Source organism: Anomaloglossus baeobatrachus, chromosome 5, assembly GCF_048569485.1.
Source record: "Anomaloglossus baeobatrachus isolate aAnoBae1 chromosome 5, aAnoBae1.hap1, whole genome shotgun sequence".
NCBI classification, from domain to species: domain Eukaryota; kingdom Metazoa; phylum Chordata; class Amphibia; order Anura; family Aromobatidae; genus Anomaloglossus; species Anomaloglossus baeobatrachus.
The window spans coordinates 63,991,761-64,009,893 of record NC_134357.1 but is presented as its reverse complement, the minus strand read 5'-3'; the positions used below and the strand labels follow the sequence as shown (position 1 = coordinate 64,009,893).

The following is an 18,133-nucleotide window of genomic DNA, read 5'->3' as shown; positions in this document are numbered from 1 at the left end:
AAAGCATCAGGACTCCGAAGCCAAACTATTTTTTGTGTGTTTGGTACAAACACCGAACGTCGGATTCGCTCATCTCTATGGATGTCCTACTATCGGAAGGTCTGATGATTGCCCGTTCCTAGGAAATAGGAAGGGGACGGAGGCGGCAATCTTCATAAGACCTCAGTGCTGATATTTCCAGGGACACATTACTGTAAAAAGTTAGCTTTAAAATGAAACTCAACAAACGTTTAGGCAAAGAAAAGGTTTATTAAAAAATCCAAAGTGCATAGCACTCACCCAGAGTTCTTTGTTGTGGTTTAATACTCCAACAATTTCTACATTTCCCCACAAAAGAATAAAAAAACAAAAACAAAAAAAAAACAAAACCCACAACAATTTGGCTTCTGCATTCAAACATGTAACATGTGGTCAAGTCCCTTCTCAATGAACAGCTCTTTGTGAACATAGCTTTGTCGGTTTTTCTTAACTATGTTTTTCCACAACAAACCTATTTTACGACATAATAAATAAAGAAAAAAAATATGTAGTGATATTTTTATTACCTTTCTTTTTTAAGTCAAAACTTGCTGCTTTCTAAAATAATAAAAAAAGTCAAAATGAACTATGTACAATTGGATATCACCTTTTTTTCCTTTCAAAAATTGTTCCCTTTCTTACGAAAAGAACAGTTCCAGTGTTAGTAATTAGCTAGTACATTCTATAGTAATGGATGGTGAAAAAAATCCCCAAAAAAATAAAAATATAAAAAAAAAACAAAAATTAAATTTCCTAAAAGTCGGGCTCATGAGTTAGCTGTTATTCAAGTTAGGGCAGAGCTTTGTAAGAATGAGGTAGTTAAATAAAGACACTTCTGAAATCCTCGAACAGGAATGCTATATTCATAAAATGAGGATTTCTTAGGATTTGGGCACTTCTTTATTAAACATAATTATGGGCCTAGTATATAGAGCCAGGAAGAAAACTGGTCCAGATGTTCCTAGAGACTAATCTGGTCCAACCACTCATTTTCCAACCTGGAGGGAAACCCCCCCCCCCCAAAATAAAATTAAAAAAAACAAACATTTGGCTTTTATGGAAAAAGCCTCTTTTTTCAATCTCTACGTGTGGCCCAAGATTTGGTAACAAACACTACACAACTAGGATTAAAGATGCCGAATTGGATTTCCTATCTACACTAAGAAAATAACAGTAATAAAATAGAAATATCACATAACTCTACAATATTTGGACAAACTGACAGCAAAAAAAGTTTCAAAAATATCGCTCGAGGCAGTATTCTCCAAAATCGCTAATCCAAAACCTTACTTGTAACATGGATAGATTTTTGCCTAATTTTCTAAGGCTCAAAGGGAGTATTGTACAATTTTATTTTTTGATCGAAGGTTAGACAAGTCATTATACTTGTCAACTATCATAAAACATCCGGGGACTGCCAGGAAAATGGAGGGAGCACCCAAAATTCTTGAAAGTCTCTTGGACTTCTGGATGGTTTCTTGGCACCAAGTAGCTCCATCAGCAAGACGGAACCGCAGTGTCCAAAATGCACATTCAGGAGGCAAGTAACAGTATGGTCACCCCAGCAAAAAAAAAAAATTTTGCTTGCTAAAAAATCAGCAACCTCCTGAATGTTGAGTCCAGAAAGTGTAGCCATTAGAGTCACATGGGCTTTTTGAATGTATGTCAATTAAAACCGCATGTTTTAGGGTCCTAGAAATTGGGACTGCTATTGAAGTCCTGGACCGGTTTACAATGAAGTAATGACTATTCATGTACGGTGACTTCTATTAGGGGTCAATATACGTTATTCAAACCCCTTTTGATGTGGGATTTCTATGACAGGTCTACCTCATTTGGGGATAAAACTCTCCTTCCAACTTAAAGGTACTGTAATGGGCACCAGTTTTGGTCATCATTTGGCTTGTAAAAACATCACACACAAAAAAAAGTAGTATTATATCTTATCCTATCTACGGTGTCAAATCCTTACCTAAAAGTAACGAGGGTTTTCTAGCAAGCTTCACATTTGTTCTTGTAATAGCACACAGTATATATAGGTGGGTACACGTTACACTACACTGCTTCCCCAAGGGGGATTCTGCCCAAGATAGATTCCATAAGGGCTGAAGAGCAGCTTAATCAGGACACAAGGTCTAACCCTATGTTACTAAAACACCAGCAGCATGAAGAGTAAGTTCTAGGTATTATTTCCCTGAGTTAGTGTGAAAGATTGCCTTCAAAAATTAAAATTGAGGTATAATTGAAATATTAGAGCAACATATCAACGTTTACCTGCAGTGTAACCATTTATAGGATAAAGTAGCACCAGTCTTCAGCGGGCACAATGCCGGCGATGTGTGAAGGCAAGTTTACTGCATCTTCACGGATAGGCAATATTTCTACAGATTAATACTGTACATCTCCTTCATAACATAGTAACAATGCCATCTGGAGAAGAAAGAAAGAAAAATACAATTCCCTGAAGATAGTGCTAGTTGTCCGAGGCATCCGAGGCAGTCGGTCAGTTTTTTAGCACCATTAAGTGGTTTGGCCAAAAAGTCTCACATTGAAATTAACTTCAGACGTTCTCTGTTCATGTAACAGACACTTCCTCTAGTCTTACATCTCTCGGGGAGGAGGTAGGACCCCCCAAAAACTAAAGTATAGACTGTAGATTTCACAGTATGTAATGCTCCGGTGGGGCAACAAGGTTATGAAAGGCCTTCATCACCTGTCAAAGCACTGAGTGATACAAGAGTAGTGTCCATTTACTGGAAAGTTTCTGTTATAAGATACCCCTAAGCAGGGTTTCACTTCTATGGGTACAGTGGCTAGAGAGACACTGGCAGTAGTCTGTATGTGTGCCCGGGGTTGGACGCTGGCGGCAGTCAGGCCAGAGGAGCAGGTCTGGAGAGGAAATGTCGACGTATGGGCTGTAGACACGATCTGCTGACAGCTGGGCTGCTGAGGAGTTGGAGGGTGATGAAACTGCAGCTGGTGTTGGGAATGCAGAAAGTGGGGCACGTGTGGCTGGACGTGCGCTTGTGGCGGGGTCGGCGACTGTGGAAACAGGCATGGAGTTGCTGCGTGGCTCAGCTGAGATTTGTGCTTGTTGGCTTCTTTCACGTCATTGTCGTGTGCACTAGATGAATAAAAAGTGCAAGTTCACAAACTGAAGACACATCATAGCTATAGAGGCATTATTTAAAAGGTTACATCCAGAATCAAAAAAAATTGTGCCCAAGTTATAAAATGGTGCCAGGAACAGTGAGATGGGTAGCAACCATCTGCCTGTGGTGCATGGCGCCATTCTTCACTGGCACCGAACGATCAGACCCCTCCTGCAGGTGATTCAGTCGTTTGCACTAATCTTGCATTGTTGTGGACAAACACGGCGCTTTTGTGTGTTATGGGACTGGATCCTACTTAAGCACCTAAGTAGCAAGAGCAAACACTTGGCACTCAAATAGTTGAATAAACTCGTATTTTATTGAGTAAGCTTGACCAGATTACAGCCCAGATGTTTCGGTCTAACACAGACTTTCATAAGTGTGCAGTGTAGATGGTCTGCTCAGCTTGTGAGTCAAAGTAGCTCTAGTGTAGATGAAGGTGTCCACTTCTGCGTGGCAGAAGTGATCTACACCAGCACTAGTTTCACTCACAAGCTTAGCAAACCATCTACACTGCACACTGATTAAGGTCTATGTTAGACCGAAACGTCTGCTGTATCTGGTCATGCTTACTCAATGAAATACCAGTTTATTCAACTCTTTGAGTGCCAAGTATTTGCTCTTTTCCACTAATGTTGCATCATAGTGATGACTTCTCATCCACTCTACTCTGTAGACGAGGCAGGACTGCCGACGCCAAGCTGATTAACTGGGGGAGCCGGCTGTCAATGACCAGGACGTTGGCTGTCCCGCACCATCTACACAGCAAAGTGGATGAGAAGCCTCCGCTCTGTTGATGAAGCCATTGTATCGCTAGCAGGAGAGCTCTGTGACCACTTTGTGCCGGCGAAGAATGGCATCGGGCACAACAGGCAGGTAGGTAGCAAGTACCTAAGAACTTATAAAGGACTACCAAAAGATTCCATAAAAATGCTGAATAACAACCAAGTGTATAATCAATACAATTACTCAGAATTTTAATTTTTCATGGATTATACACTTTGTTGTCATTCAGCATTTTTAGAGAATCTTTTTGTAGTAATTTATAGGTTCTTATGTTTTTTCTTGGTGACTTCAGTAGAGCATGATATCATGTGGTGATCTGGGTTTTCATATCCTGGAAATAGGTTACTTATAGGTACCAACTACCTGCCTGTTAGTGCTTAGGCACACTTTTTAAGATCCGGATACCCCCTTTAACTCCATGGGACAAATTCATTAAGAGTGATGCTTTGTACACCAGTCGTAATGAAGTGAGGGCCGGAGTATCATGCATCAAAAGACAAACATGAACTCTACTGAATTTGGCGCCTCTGCCAAGCCAACCATGGGCAGGTGTAAATCATTACTTATGCTATTTTTGTGGTGTAAATGATGATGAATATTGTCAGGTGCGCTGGGCCACGACCCATCCAAGCTCCGCAGTGTTTTCAAAAATTTGCTGAAGCTGGCATAAAGCAAAAAATGCAAAGTTTTGGTGCAAATTTGAGTTGTCCAAAATTTTTGAAACCATTCAAGGAGCTTCACTCCAGAATTCTGGTGAAAATTCCTTAAGGAATGGGGACCTAAAATCTATGCAGAGGATTGGAAGGTTTGTATCAATGGAGAATGACTTCATAGTCGGAAGAAGGGGAAGAAAAAGACCAGTAACTTGAAGGCTTGATACAAATCAAAGATGACGGCAGAGAAGACCCTGGTGAACCATCTACACTTACACAAGATGGATCAAGTCGACCATGGCTCAAGATCAAGCCAAACGCCAATCAGAAAAAACAAACAGAATATAATAGAATAACATTACACAGAATATTAGATCTAAAAAATACCTTACATGTGTGAGTATTTATAACTAGTAAGCCCGATTTACATGACAGGCGCTCTCTGAACTGTGTTTTTCTATGGCAATGCAGCTAAAACCAAATTCTCTCAATGGGTGATCAGTACGGTGTACAGTCTCGGACTCCATCTACTAGCACCACATTTTGGACAGTGGTGGAGACTATACACCCAGGGGTTGGTCCTACCCACCCATGTAGGAAGAGGTCAATTAGGAACTAACTTGTAGGAACCAATTTCCTGGCCTCAAATATTTATCTTGACACCCATATGGAATGAAAGAAGTGTACATTCCCCACAAGACATTGTTAAACTAAGTAACACTTTGTTTACACTGATAACATGTCCAGTTGATCAGATATAAAGACTGCAGTGACTTAACAATGACCCACTTGGGAAAAGGCTGGTTTATTACTTACTTTTCCTAGACAAAATGGCTTTATAACCCTTCTTGAAAGTTTCCGCTTAAAGGAAATTTGTTAGCAGTTTTTTGCTATGTAATCGGACAGCAGAATGATGAAGGCACAGAGACCCTGACTCCAGTGATGTAACGCTTAGTTTTCCGGGGGCAACAGTTGTTATAGAATGTAGTAGAACTCAGAATGTTGATCCCTGTATAACCCCGCCCACACCACTGATTGGCAGCTTTCATGTACATTGTGTATTGACAGAAAGCTGCAAAGATCAGTGGTGGGAGCAGGGTTGGACCAGGAGGCACAAGACACCTAACCCTGTAGTGATAAGCTCCTGCTGATAAAACACTGAACTTAGTAAGTGATACATTGCTGGATTCTAGGCACCTGCACCTACATCATACTGCTCCCAGATTACATGTCAAACACCTGCTGAGAACTACTCATTTTAAAATGGTACAGGTCTGGCTGAAGGAATATGCAGGCCATTCTCACCTGACTTGTTTTATAACGACAGCAAGTTGTATTGTGAAAAATGGTAATTGGAGAATTATGGTATATACTGCAGGTCCAGCGGCAGAATACAGGCCACAGTTTACTACTGTTAAGTGGATTGAGGCTACACTTAAGACATTTGACTAAGCCTTCAGATTTTGGCAGGGTCAGCGAACTATCCAATATGAATAGAATTTTTGGCCATCATTTGTTTGGGCCATCTTGGGGAAAAAGGGACAGGATCAGACATGTCGAAGTTCAACATACCCAATCTTTTTGTTTTTAAGAGAAATAAGCATCCGCCAGATTTCTCCCTAATCAGAACACATGCAGAGTCTGCTATGTATCAGTATTACCCCTTCGTTTCGCTTCTGCTCCATTAAATTTACTCCTCGATCAAGCTACTTACATTAGTAATCTCTCAATGCAAGGCACAAGGATGTCCCAGGAGTACACAGTGAGACGGTGAAGCCTCGTAGGCCAGGAGGGTGTAAGACGTAAGATAATGCGAGAGGCTGCAACACACGCAGCCGCCACCAGCGATGGAATGTAATTTAAAAACACGTGATCTGGAGAACATAAAAGAATAGAAAAGGTTAAGATTAATTTCCAAGATCTTATCTTATCAATGTTTATATAAAAAAAAAAAAAAAAAAAGTCTCACCTTGTAGAGACACTTCTAAGAAATAATCGGCATATTTGGCCATGTAAATTTTGGTCTTCTCCAGGCAGATCATGGGCCAGCCGTCATGGAGGTCAGTGTCGTGGACAGCAATGGACAAGTAGTATTCTATAAAATGGGCAGGAGTTGGGAGGCACAAGTTCCACTCGAAGGTTTCCAGCAGCAGAAGCTCCATATGGAGCAGATTCTGTTTGGTTAATACCAGGCTCATGTTGGTCATGCATCCGAGACTATTTAGCTGGTCTAGCTTTGGCACTCTGTCCTCTTTATCTTCAAATTTACCTGTGAAAAAAAATTATATAAAACAACAACACATACACATGGTATTTTTCGTGTTATAAGACGCACCCCAAATTTAGAGAAAAAAAAAAAAAAAGGTATCCGTCTTATATTCCAGTGGTGTCGGCAGCAGTAGTGGAGCAGGGTCACAGGAGGCAGGGGCAGTGCTGCAGTGGAGGCAAAGTGTGGGCTGTGCTGGCTGTGTGGAGCAGGGCGGTGCGGCGGGTGTCCCAGATGCTCTGTTGGCAGTGCAGGCTTCACACAAATGTAGGTGACGAAATGCGCGTCGGAGGCAGGAGGTAGACACATGGGCCAGTAGTCATCTTGATATGTAAGTGAGTGTTGATGACCTATAGACCTGCAGTACTTTATATTCTTTGAGAAATCGCTATTTGGTAGTGTAATTATATTAAGCATTTATTATAGCTAAGTGTAATGTTGGCACGTGGCCATACAAGGGTAGGTGTTGTTCAGGAATAGGCACTTTTGAATATAAACCTGTGCATTTATTTATATATTGTCATTATAACAACATTGAGACGTTTTCGCATTGCTGCAGGGCTTTGAGACATCGGGCCAGATTGTACGTGTGAATGTATGTATGTGTATTATATAATATATATATATATATATATATATATATATATATATATATATATATATATATATATATATATATATATATATATATATATATATATATATATATATATATGTTATAATTTTTGTACAGTGGTTCTATTTGTTTACTCCCACACTTGTGGTATTGTCTTTTTTTTTATAAATGTTATGTTTTTTAATGTAATGTAAAGAATAAAAATAAAAATATTCTTTTTTATTTTTTTTTTTAAATTGTGACTAATGGTTCACATTTCTTTGGTTCTTCTTCCTCTATTGGGATTGACATAGAATTGTGAGTATGTTTTGATTGTAAAGTTTGTTATGACACATTTGTAGATAAGAGAATTTTGATTATATTCAAAGAAATGGCGCTCGGAGCCAGCAAATGTGCAGACTGAGCTCTTGGCTCAATAACAAGCCGAGATCTCATCTGCGCATGCGCCACATCCAGGTGCCATTTTCCTTAAATCTGCCGCTGGGAGATCAATGGACTGGAGGCAGTGGATGCGCAGATAAGATCTTGAACTGAGCGCTCCATTTGTGCACGCGCTGACGCCGGGTGCCATTATTTGAAGCCACACCGCCGACAGAGTATCTGGGACAACCCCCCCACCGCGCCGCCCTGCTCCACACAGCAGCCAGCACAGCCGACACCACAGCACCCATTCTCCACCTCCCTTTTTGGAAGGAAAAGTGCGTCTTATAATCCAAAAAATATGGTATATAATCAATTGAATTAGCGAAAGACATTGTGCAGGACAGTTCCTCAAACCAAAAGATGGCGAGTGAAAACATACGACTATTAAGAAGAGGTCCGATGGCGATATATGCCACTTCCAGGTTGATTCACAAATAAAACACAGAAAAAGCAAATGTACAAACATTTTTTGCAAGATACCTCTGCAAGAAAAAAAAAAAAAAGCTCATTTGACTACAGTGACAGACTTGTCCCAGTATGACGACGTTTGCGCCTCCTACAATTTGGATGCAGATCAGGAACATCTATGGTGTATTTCCCAGAGAATAGAGCATCCCTCCAATTATACAGAAAAGCAATTATAGTAAGGCAGTGTGCACAATAATCTTTTTACAGTGCATTGCAGATTCTGGAGCTGTCGAGTCCATGACTATCTATGCACTAGAAAAGAGTTTTGCTCTGTATGCAGAATGGGAACCAGTATTGTAAAGATGTGATCCCATAGTGTTCGCTCCCATACTGGATATGTGCCGCCCCCGTGCCAGCAGCCGGCGGTGCTTGAATCCGGGCCTTCAGAGGTGGTGGTTCGAGGGTCTCCGGACCCGGGGGTCTCGCGGACACGCCGAATAAATGGGGGGACATAGATGTACGGGCTGGGCCGTAGTAAGTTCGTGACGCCACCCACGGTGTGTGGTGAGGTGGGACACCACCGCTGCTGTTATGGGGCACCCGGGGGAGATGTTGTGCAGCAAGTTGTTAACCCCTCCGTGGGTAGGGATGGTGGCACCGGGACCCAGTGGCTCGGTGCAGGGGATGGTGACCGCAGGGTGGGGGGGGGGGGTGCTGGTTTTACGGTTAGTAAAACACACAAGTCTCTGGTAAACCAAGGTGATGGTGGCCGGTGCTGCGGCCGGTCGCATTCGGGTCCCCCACCCGGCTGGTGGTCTCTATCCTGTTCCTGCACTGCTTTGTGTAAGGTGGACTTTCCTAGTGTAAAACTCAGGAGTCCGCTCCCGGCTGGATGTGGCCTAAGGAGCCGTGCCCGCAGACGCTGGCCCGTGGGATCTATGGACCCTGGCGGTGACCTCTTATCCCTAATCGGTGGGCTGTTATCTTCTATGAGGGACTTTGGGTGGGACAGAACCTCTAGTCCTGGCCTCAATAGGTTAATAAACCAGTTCCATTTGTTTCTGGTCCTGGCTTCAGGGTCCGAGTACCCCCCTTTGTGCTACGGTTTCTGAGTCGGTTCCCCATGTCGGTACCGGCGGGCTACAACCCTGTCCCGGTCCACCTCTGTTCCACCGAGCCGTCTTCCCGTCGCCTGCTGACGGAGACCACCGTCTGCCTCCAAGCCAGAGGCACCAGGGCTCCTATCCTGGTACCGTTCAACTTGAACTCTCCTGCTGGAGCTACACTTAGCTCCAGCCCACACTCCTCTCCCAACTGAACTTCAGAGTCTAACTCACTTAACTGCTGTTTTTCCTGCCCTGGGCGGGCGTGTTCCAACCGCCTGGTCAGGCCCACTGGTGTGTCTATCTTTCCCTAAGGTAGGGGGGGGGGGTGACTAGGGTTTTCTGGTTGGCTGTATGTTTCCTACTGAGGGAACGGTGTTGTGCAGGGGCCTAACTGTGACTACCTGTTTTTGCCAGGGCGTCACAGATACAGACTGAGCCCTATCTTTTAAAAAGAGTACTCCCATCACAGGCATTCACAGCAGAAATGGAAAAGTCTGTTTATATGCTGTAGACACATGTAGTCATGACAATGGACACAGGCACTTGGTGCGCATAGACCGAAAGTCAAAGAATGAAATATCCCTTTAAATGTAGTTCTGAGCAGGCGGTCCATGCGGCTCCACAAGCAGAATCGGTTGTTAGTAAGGCCGGACTCAGACGGGAACATTGCATGGTCTGTATATGGAACACATTGCTGGGACTGACTGCAGTTTATGAGGATGTAAGGTAGAGTTGGGAAACCAGCAATCACTCCAGATATTGCGGTCTGTATATGGGCCGTGAGATGCACCCGTGTGAACCTGCACTTCTGCAAAAATGTCTGCATACTCCAGAACTCCAAAGTGTACCGCCACTTATACAGAGTAGTGAAAACCGAGCACACAGGGCACATTGCAAGGAGATTACTACACCTTCAAAATGGCTTCATTTAGGAATTGACCACAAGGTCAGTTTCAAACAAATGTGTTTTGTCTTTTTTTTTTTTGGGGGGATGGGGGGGGAGGGAGACCTTCATTATCGCCACTAGTACCAGGACGATCAATGGTCAATGACAAGAACAACAGTACTCGTGACGAGTGCATGACGTGTGGCCGGAAATGAGTACAAAACATCTATAGAACACATGCTGGTCTTTTAATTGAAAGGGTTGTCCACTACTTTTATACTGAAGGCCTATCCTTAGGATCGGTCATCAATGTCTGATCGGCTGTGGTACGATACCCCGCGAATTAGCTGTTCTCAGTCCCAGAGGCTGCCAGAAAAGCTCAGTTCTGGAGCCGCTCCATCTTCCCGCCCACAGCCATGATTCAGTCATGGGTACGGGATTGATATAGACCAGGTGAGTGCTGCTAAGAGCAGTTCTACTATTCATATGTGAGGCCGTATGGCACATTTTATAAAAATATTTTAGTGTAGGACTGCCCCAAATGAGATTTGCCGTGACGTGGCGGGGTAGCTCAAGAAATTGCAATTTTTTGCCAAAAATCTCAAAATTTTTATAATAAACTAGTTTGGAATTTTTAGTGCTGAAGTGCACATTTAGTGCTGGCTTTTTGTTTTTTCTCCATCTTCTAATTGTTGGCCGTGGCCAGGTACTGCACATCCCCCTCATATTCAAATCAATAGAAGGTGGATCTGCAGTACCCAACCACAGTCACTATTCGAAGACGCAGCTGAGGAAGTGAGCATTTCCGGCTGCCTGCTGCCGCTGGGACAGAGAACAGCTGATCGGTGGGGATGCGGGGTGTCAGACGCTGGCCGATCAGACATTGATGACCTATCCTAAAGGGGGCTTTACAAGCAACGACATCGCTAACGAGATGTCGTTGGAGGTCACGGAATTCGTGACGCACATCCTGTCTCGTTAGCGATGTCCTTGCGTGTGACACGTACGAGCGGCCGCTAACAATGCAAAATACTCACCAAATCGTTGATTGTTCACACGTCATCCATTTCCCAAATATCGTTCCTTGTTCTGGACGCAGGTTGTTAGTCGTTCCTGAGGCAGCACACATCGCTACGTGTGACACCCCGGGAACGACGAACAACACCGTACCAGAGTCCGGCAACGAGGTTGGCGTGACTTTCATGTGGCTGCTCTCCGCCCCTCCGCTTCTATTGGATGCCTGCCGTGTGACGTCGCTGTGACGCCGCACAAACCGCCCCCTTAGAAAAGAGGCTGTTCGCTGGCCACAGTGACGTCGTTAGGAAGGTAAGTATGTGTGACGGCTCCTAGCGATATTGTGCGCCATGGGCAGCGATTAACAACGGGGGCGGGTGCTTTCACGAGCAACATTGCTGCGTGTAAAGCATCCTTAAGGATAGGCCATCAATAAAAAGTAGTGGACAACTTCTTTAAATCCAAGTAAAGCTTGATGGTCTCTTTAATCTCACATTTCCCTAGTGTGTATGGACAATATTCCACATGGAAAGTCATCACTGTGATCCCCACCAATCCCAAGAACTGGGTCCCATCTGAACGGAGCCTCAGTCTAGCCTTTTTATAGTAAAGTACAGGGCGCTGCACCCTATCCTGGTAGAGGTCACAATGATGGGACCCCAGCAATTAGCAGATTACCACTCATCTATAATGACTTTTTCACTTGGTGCAAAACCCTTTAACATACAACATTGATATAACATTCATACACACAGGGCCGTATTTACCATTAGGCACCCGTGGTCCGGTGCCTAGGGCGGCAGATTGTGAGGGGCGGCACCTTCTGGCAGCAAAAAAAAAAAAAAAAAAAAAAAAAAATTTTTTTTTTTTTTTTTTTTACATTTTTTTTTTGTGGCCGCCGAGCACAGGGAGCTGATTGACCCCGGAACTGCCGGCGCCTGCACTTCCGGGGTCACAGGCGCGCGCCAATCAGCTCCTTCCTCTGTGCTGCGTCCACTGCTGTGTGGACGTCACATGCAGAGCTCACAGCAGGACGCCGTGGAGGACGCCGTGATGGAAGCCGGTGTCAGAAGAGGATACTCACGTGAGCCAGGAAGATGGCGGCGGGCACTGGAGCAGGTAAGTGGATTCATAAGGAGCGTGGGAGTGTCTCTAATGCAGACCAGAGATCTGCGCATGCGGGGGGGAGGCGGCAAAGGCAGATACTGGAGGGAGGCAGAGGCTGAGACTGGGGGGAGGCTGGAGGGAGGCAGAGGCTGAGACTGGGGGGAGGCTGGAGGGAGGCAGAGGCTGAGACTGGGGGGAGGCTGGAGGGAGGCAGAGGCTGAGACTGGGGGGAGGCTGGAGGGAGGCAGAGGCAGAGACTGGGGGGAGGCTGGAGGGAGGCAGAGGCAGAGACTGGAGGGAGGCAGAGGCTGAGACTGGAGGGAGGCAGAGGCTGAGACTGGAGGGAGGCAGAGGCTGAGACTGGAGGGAGGCAGAGGCTGAGACTGGGGGGAGGCAGAGGCTGAGACTGGGGGGAGGCTGGAGGGAGGCAGAGGCTGAGACTGGAGAGAGGCAGAGGCTGAGACTGGGGGGAGGTTGGAGGGAGGCAGAGGCTGAGACTGGAGGGAGGCAGAGGCTGAGGCTGTGGGGAGGCTGGAGGGAGGCAGAGGCTGAGACTGGAGAGAGGCAGAGGCTGAGACTGGGGGGAGGCTGGAGGGAGGCAGAGGCTGAGACTGGAGAGAGGCAGAGGCTGAGACTGGGGGGAGGTTGGAGGGAGGCAGAGGCTGAGACTGGAGGGAGGCAGAGGCTGAGACTGTGGGGAGGCTGGAGGGAGGCAGAGGCTGAGACTGGGGGAGGCTGGAGGGAGGCAGAGGCAGAGACTGGGGGGAGGCTGGAGGGAGGCAGAGGCAGAGACTGGGAAGAGGCTGGAGGGAGGCAGAGGCTGAGACTGGGGGAGGCTGGAGTGAGGCAGAGGCTGAGACTGGGGGGAGGCTGGAGGGAGGCAGAGGCAGAGACTGGGGGGAGGCTGGAGGGAGGCAGAGGCTGAGACTGGGGGAGGCTGGAGAGAGGCAGAGGCTGAGACTGGGGGGAGGCTGGAGGGAGGCAGAGGCAGAGACTGGGGGGAGGCTGGAGGGAGGCAGAGGCAGAGACTGGGGGGAGGCTGGAGGGAGGCAGAGGCAGAGACTGGGGGGAGGCTGGAGGGAGGCAGAGGCAGAGACTGGGGGGAGGCTGGAGGGAGGCAGAGGCTGAGACTGGGGGGAGGTTGGAGGGAGGCAGAGGCTGAGACTGGAGGGAGGCAGAGGCTGAGACTGTGGGGAGGCTGGAGGGAGGCAGAGGCTGAGACTGGGGGAGGCTGGAGGGAGGCAGAGGCAGAGACTGGGGGGAGGCTGGAGGGAGGCAGAGGCAGAGACTGGGGGGAGGCTGGAGGGAGGCAGAGGCAGAGACTGGGGGGAGGCTGGAGAGAGGCAGAGGCTGAGACTGGGGGGAGCCTGGAGGGAGGCAGAGGCAGAGACTGGGGGGAGGCTGGAGGGAGGCAGAGGCAGAGACTGGGGGGAGGCTGGAGGGAGGCAGAGGCAGAGACTGGGGGGGAGGCTGGAGGGAGGCAGAGGCAGAGACTGGGGGGAGGCTGGAGGGAGGCAGAGTCAGAGACTGGGGGGAGGCTGGAGGGAGGCAGAGGCAGAGACTGGGGGAGGCTGGAGGGAGGCAGAGGCTGAGACTGGAGGGAGGCTGAGACTGGGGGGAGGCTGGAGGGAGACTGAGGCTGAGACTGGGGGGAGGCTGGAGGGAGGCTGAGGCTGAGACTGGAGGGAGGCTGAGGCTGAGACTGGGGGGAGGCTGGAGGGAGGCAGAGGCAGAGACTGGGGGGAGGCTGGAGGGAGGCAGAGGCAGAGACTGGGGGGAGGCTGGAGGGAGGCTGAGGCTGAAACTGGAGGGAGGCTGAAGCTGAGACTTGAGGGAGGCAGAGGCTGAGACTGGAGGGAGGCTGAGACTGGGGGGAGGCTGGAGGGAGACTGAGGCTGAGACTGGGGGGAGGCTGGAGGGAGGCTGAGGCTGAGACTGGAGGGAGGCTGAGGCAGAGACTGGGGGGAGGCTGGAGGGAGGCAGAGGCAGAGACTGGGGGGAGGCTGGAGGGAGGCAGAGGCAGAGACTGGGGGGAGGCTGGAGGGAGGCAGAGGCAGAGACTGGAGGGAGGCTGAGGCTGAGACTTGAGGGAGGCTGAGGCTGAGACTGGAGGGAGGCTGAGGCTGAGACTGGAGGGAGGCTGGAGGGAGGCTGAGGCGGAGACTGGGGCAGGCTGAGGCTGGGGGGAGGCAAAGGCTGAGACTGGGGAAGAGAGGCTGATGCTGAGGGAAGATAGAGGCTGATGCTGGGGGAGAGAGGCTGATGCTGGGGGAGTGGGAGAGAGGGGCTAATGCTAGAGACAGAGGACAAGGGATGAGGGATAGTGCAATGACAAAATCGATTGGGTGGGGGGAGTGTAAGGACTCAGAATAAGAGGGGGCAGCATTGGGAGCTCATTGTGAAGAAGGGGCAGCATGTGTGGGATCAGTATGGAGTGGAGCAATGTAGGGGAGTCAATATCAAGAGTGGGGTAGTGTGTGTGTGGGGGGTCTCAGCATAAGCGTTAGTGTGGTGGTCTTAGCATGAGTGGGGCAACATGAAGGTCTCATTATGGAAAAGAGGAAGGCAGCATTAGGAGCTCATGGAGAGGGACAGCATGCATGGGACATTGTGAGAAGGGGGCAGCATGCATGGGACACTGAGGAGGGGGCAGCATGCATGGGACATTGTGAGGAGGGAGCAGCATGCATGGGACATTGTGAGGCGGGAGCAGCATACATGAAACATTGTGAGGAGGGGGCAGCATGCATGAGACATTGTGAGGAGGGAGCAGCATGCATGGGACATTGTGAGGAAGGAGCAGCATGCATGGGACATTGTGAGGAGGGAGCATCAAGCATGAGACATTGTGCGGAGGGAGCAGCATGCATGGGACATTGTGAGGAGGGAGCAGCATGCATGGGACATTGTGAGGCGGGAGCAGCATACATGAAACATTGTGAGGAGGGGGCAGCATGCATGAGACATTGTGAGGAGGGAGCAGCATTCATGGGACATTGTGAGGAGGGAGCAGCATACATGAGACATTGTGAGGAGGGGGCAGCATGCATGAGACATTGTGAGGAGGGAGCAGCATGCATGGGACATTGTGAGGAGGGGGCAGCATGCATGGGACATTGTGAGGAGGGGGCAGCATGCAAGGGACATTGTGAGGAGGGGGCAGCATTCATGGGACATTGTGAGGAGGGGGCAGCATGCATGGGACATTGTGAGGAGGGGGCAGCAAGCATGGGACATTGTGAGGAGGGAGCAGCATGCATGGGACATTGTGACGAGGGAGCAGCATGCATGGGACATTGTGAGGAGGGGGCAGCATGCATGGGACATTGTGAGGAGGGGGCAGCATGCATGGGACATTGTGAGGAGGGGGCAGCATGCATGGGACATTGTGAGGAGGGGGCAGCATGCATGGGACATTGTCCTCACATCATGCTGCTCCCTCCTCACAATGTACAGATCATATTTCATAATCGAGGAAGGTGTGGTGGATATACAGTAGTTTATAAGGGAGGGCAGTGTGGTGTTTATTAGGGGCAGTGTCACAGTCACAGTATATAAGTGGGGACGGTGTGGTGGGAATATTTTATACTCATGCTATGTTTTGATGTGCCTGTGGTGATTCCCATTGGGGGGGGGGGTTCGTTTCTTATTGATACTTTTTAAAGTGTGCTACAGAGTAGATCTGCCTTAAACAGATGTCGTGTGCGAAAACTCAGTTTTACGTTGTCACTAAGGGGCGCGACCACTTAAAGTGCCTAGGGCAGCACGAAGGCAAAATACAGCCCTGCATACACACATGCACTGGGTAGAATTGTCCAAGATGATTTGGAGGGCACTGGCCCAGAGGTCACATTGGTAGCCCATGATCGCTAGATGAGTGCCTTGCAAACCTCCTTACTGCAGACAGCGCCAGCTCCCCTACTGACTAGTAGATCCGGTGCAACTTTGTTACTGCAGCGTGATGAACGCATGACCAGTAGAGGCGCCGAAGAAACCGGCAGGTAAGACTACGTTAGTAGGACACCGGTTGGTCGATACAGATTACAGACGTGGCCACAGGACCAGGATCTTGCAAATCTTTGTCAACTCTAGCACTGGGCATTCATACATTGATATAATGAAGTTGAAGGCCTGACAGAGCAGAATTACTGAATGCCTGAAATACCACTGTAACAAAGTGTCCCTTTAAAAACAAAATAATAAATGAGTGTCAACGAGGCCGAATTCCTCAGCCGAATGTTGTACTCCATCATTTATACAGATTGGTGTGTATTACAATGCATTCATTTTATATGTAAAATCACATTATCCAGCAGCGAGGACCATTTACAGGCACTGCGCAAACCCTCCTCTGCAACAGACTCCTCCGTGCCGTACAGACAGTAACCCTTCTGTTACCAAACCCATGAAAAATATACACGAGATGTGCCCTGGTGTCATTATGTGCAACATTTTAGGATGATGAAGAAAATACAATGAACAGAAAATATTTTATAAAAACCGCTGCCAGAGAAATAAATTATCGCTAACGCATTTCAAGTGATCAGATCTCAACGCTGTCCGGAGAATGAATCACATCTGTAGGTCTTCATAGACGTCCAAGTTTTCACATGGACGTCCGCATCATTCAAAGTCACTGATAGTTTTGCGATCCCTTGTGTTTTGCACTTATTGCCTTAAAGAGGACCAACCACCAGGATTTTCCTATATAAACTAAAGCCAGTGCTATAGTGCCGCTATCATGCTGATTCTATACATACCATTAGTTGTGAGATCGGAAGGATACTTTCTGAAATACAGGCAAGTAAAGTTTGTGAAATACACTGTTATTTGATTGATAGCAGCTACAGAATATCTAATAGGTGGGTCAGGTTTTGCTACTTATTCCTGCCCCTGTCTGTCCTTCCTTCCTCCCCCTGTCTGTTATTACAGAGGGAAGGGAAGGACAAGGGGGAGGAGGGAAGGACAGATAGGGGCGGGAATAACTAACAAAACGAGGCCTACCTGTTAGATATTCTGCAGCATCTATCAAGTAACAGTGCATTTCAGAAACTTTACTTGCCTGTATTTCAGAAAGTATACATCCGATCTCACAACTAAAGGTATGTATAGAATCAGCATGATAGCGCCAGTATAGCACTGGCTTTAGCTTATATAGGAAAATCCTGGTGATTTGTCCTCTTTAAAACTGATGAAGGGTGAAAAGGGGCAAACATGGCGGAATCTGCTCATCATTACGGGAACACTTCTGTAACTAAATGGGGAGTTTCTGAAAATAATGAAATTTACACTTATTCACCTCCTAACTAGTGATGAGCGAGCATGCTTGTCACTACTCGGTACTCGCACGAGTATCGCTGTACTCGGGCTGCTCGGCGGGGACCGAGTAATCTCGCGATACTCGTGCTGTACTCGTGGTCTTCATCCCTGCATGTTGGCGCTCTTTTGAGAGCCAGCCCTCATGCAGGGATTGGCTGGCAGACCACTGCAATGCCACAGCCCTGTTAGTTGTGGAATTGCAGTGATTGGCCGGCCTGCACAGCGTGACCGAGCCTTTATACCGGCCGGCGCGCTGTGCTCTGCTCACAGCTATCCAGACAGTGAGTGCAGGGAGAGTGTCGCTGATTCAGGGAAAGCTTTGCGGCCCTTTATAGCTTTTTCAGTTGCAGGGCTGCAAACAGTGTGACCAAAAGTCCTT

General features: G+C 47.7%; 1 protein-coding gene across 1 annotated transcript in view; it reads right to left on the bottom strand.

Moving 5' to 3' along the window:
* Positions 1 to 250: 250 nt before the first annotated feature.
* Positions 251 to 18,133, bottom strand: part of CCNJ (cyclin J) — a 33,275-nt gene continuing 15,392 nt past the window's right edge. Inside the window, exons 4-6 of the mRNA XM_075352288.1 lie at positions 6,579 to 6,878; positions 6,324 to 6,483; positions 251 to 3,142 (exon numbers count right to left, since the gene is read on the bottom strand). Coding sequence (XP_075208403.1) covers positions 2,728 to 3,142; positions 6,324 to 6,483; positions 6,579 to 6,878 — 875 coding nt within the window. The 3' untranslated portion in view covers positions 251 to 2,727. The remainder of the gene's footprint in view (positions 3,143 to 6,323; positions 6,484 to 6,578; positions 6,879 to 18,133) is intronic.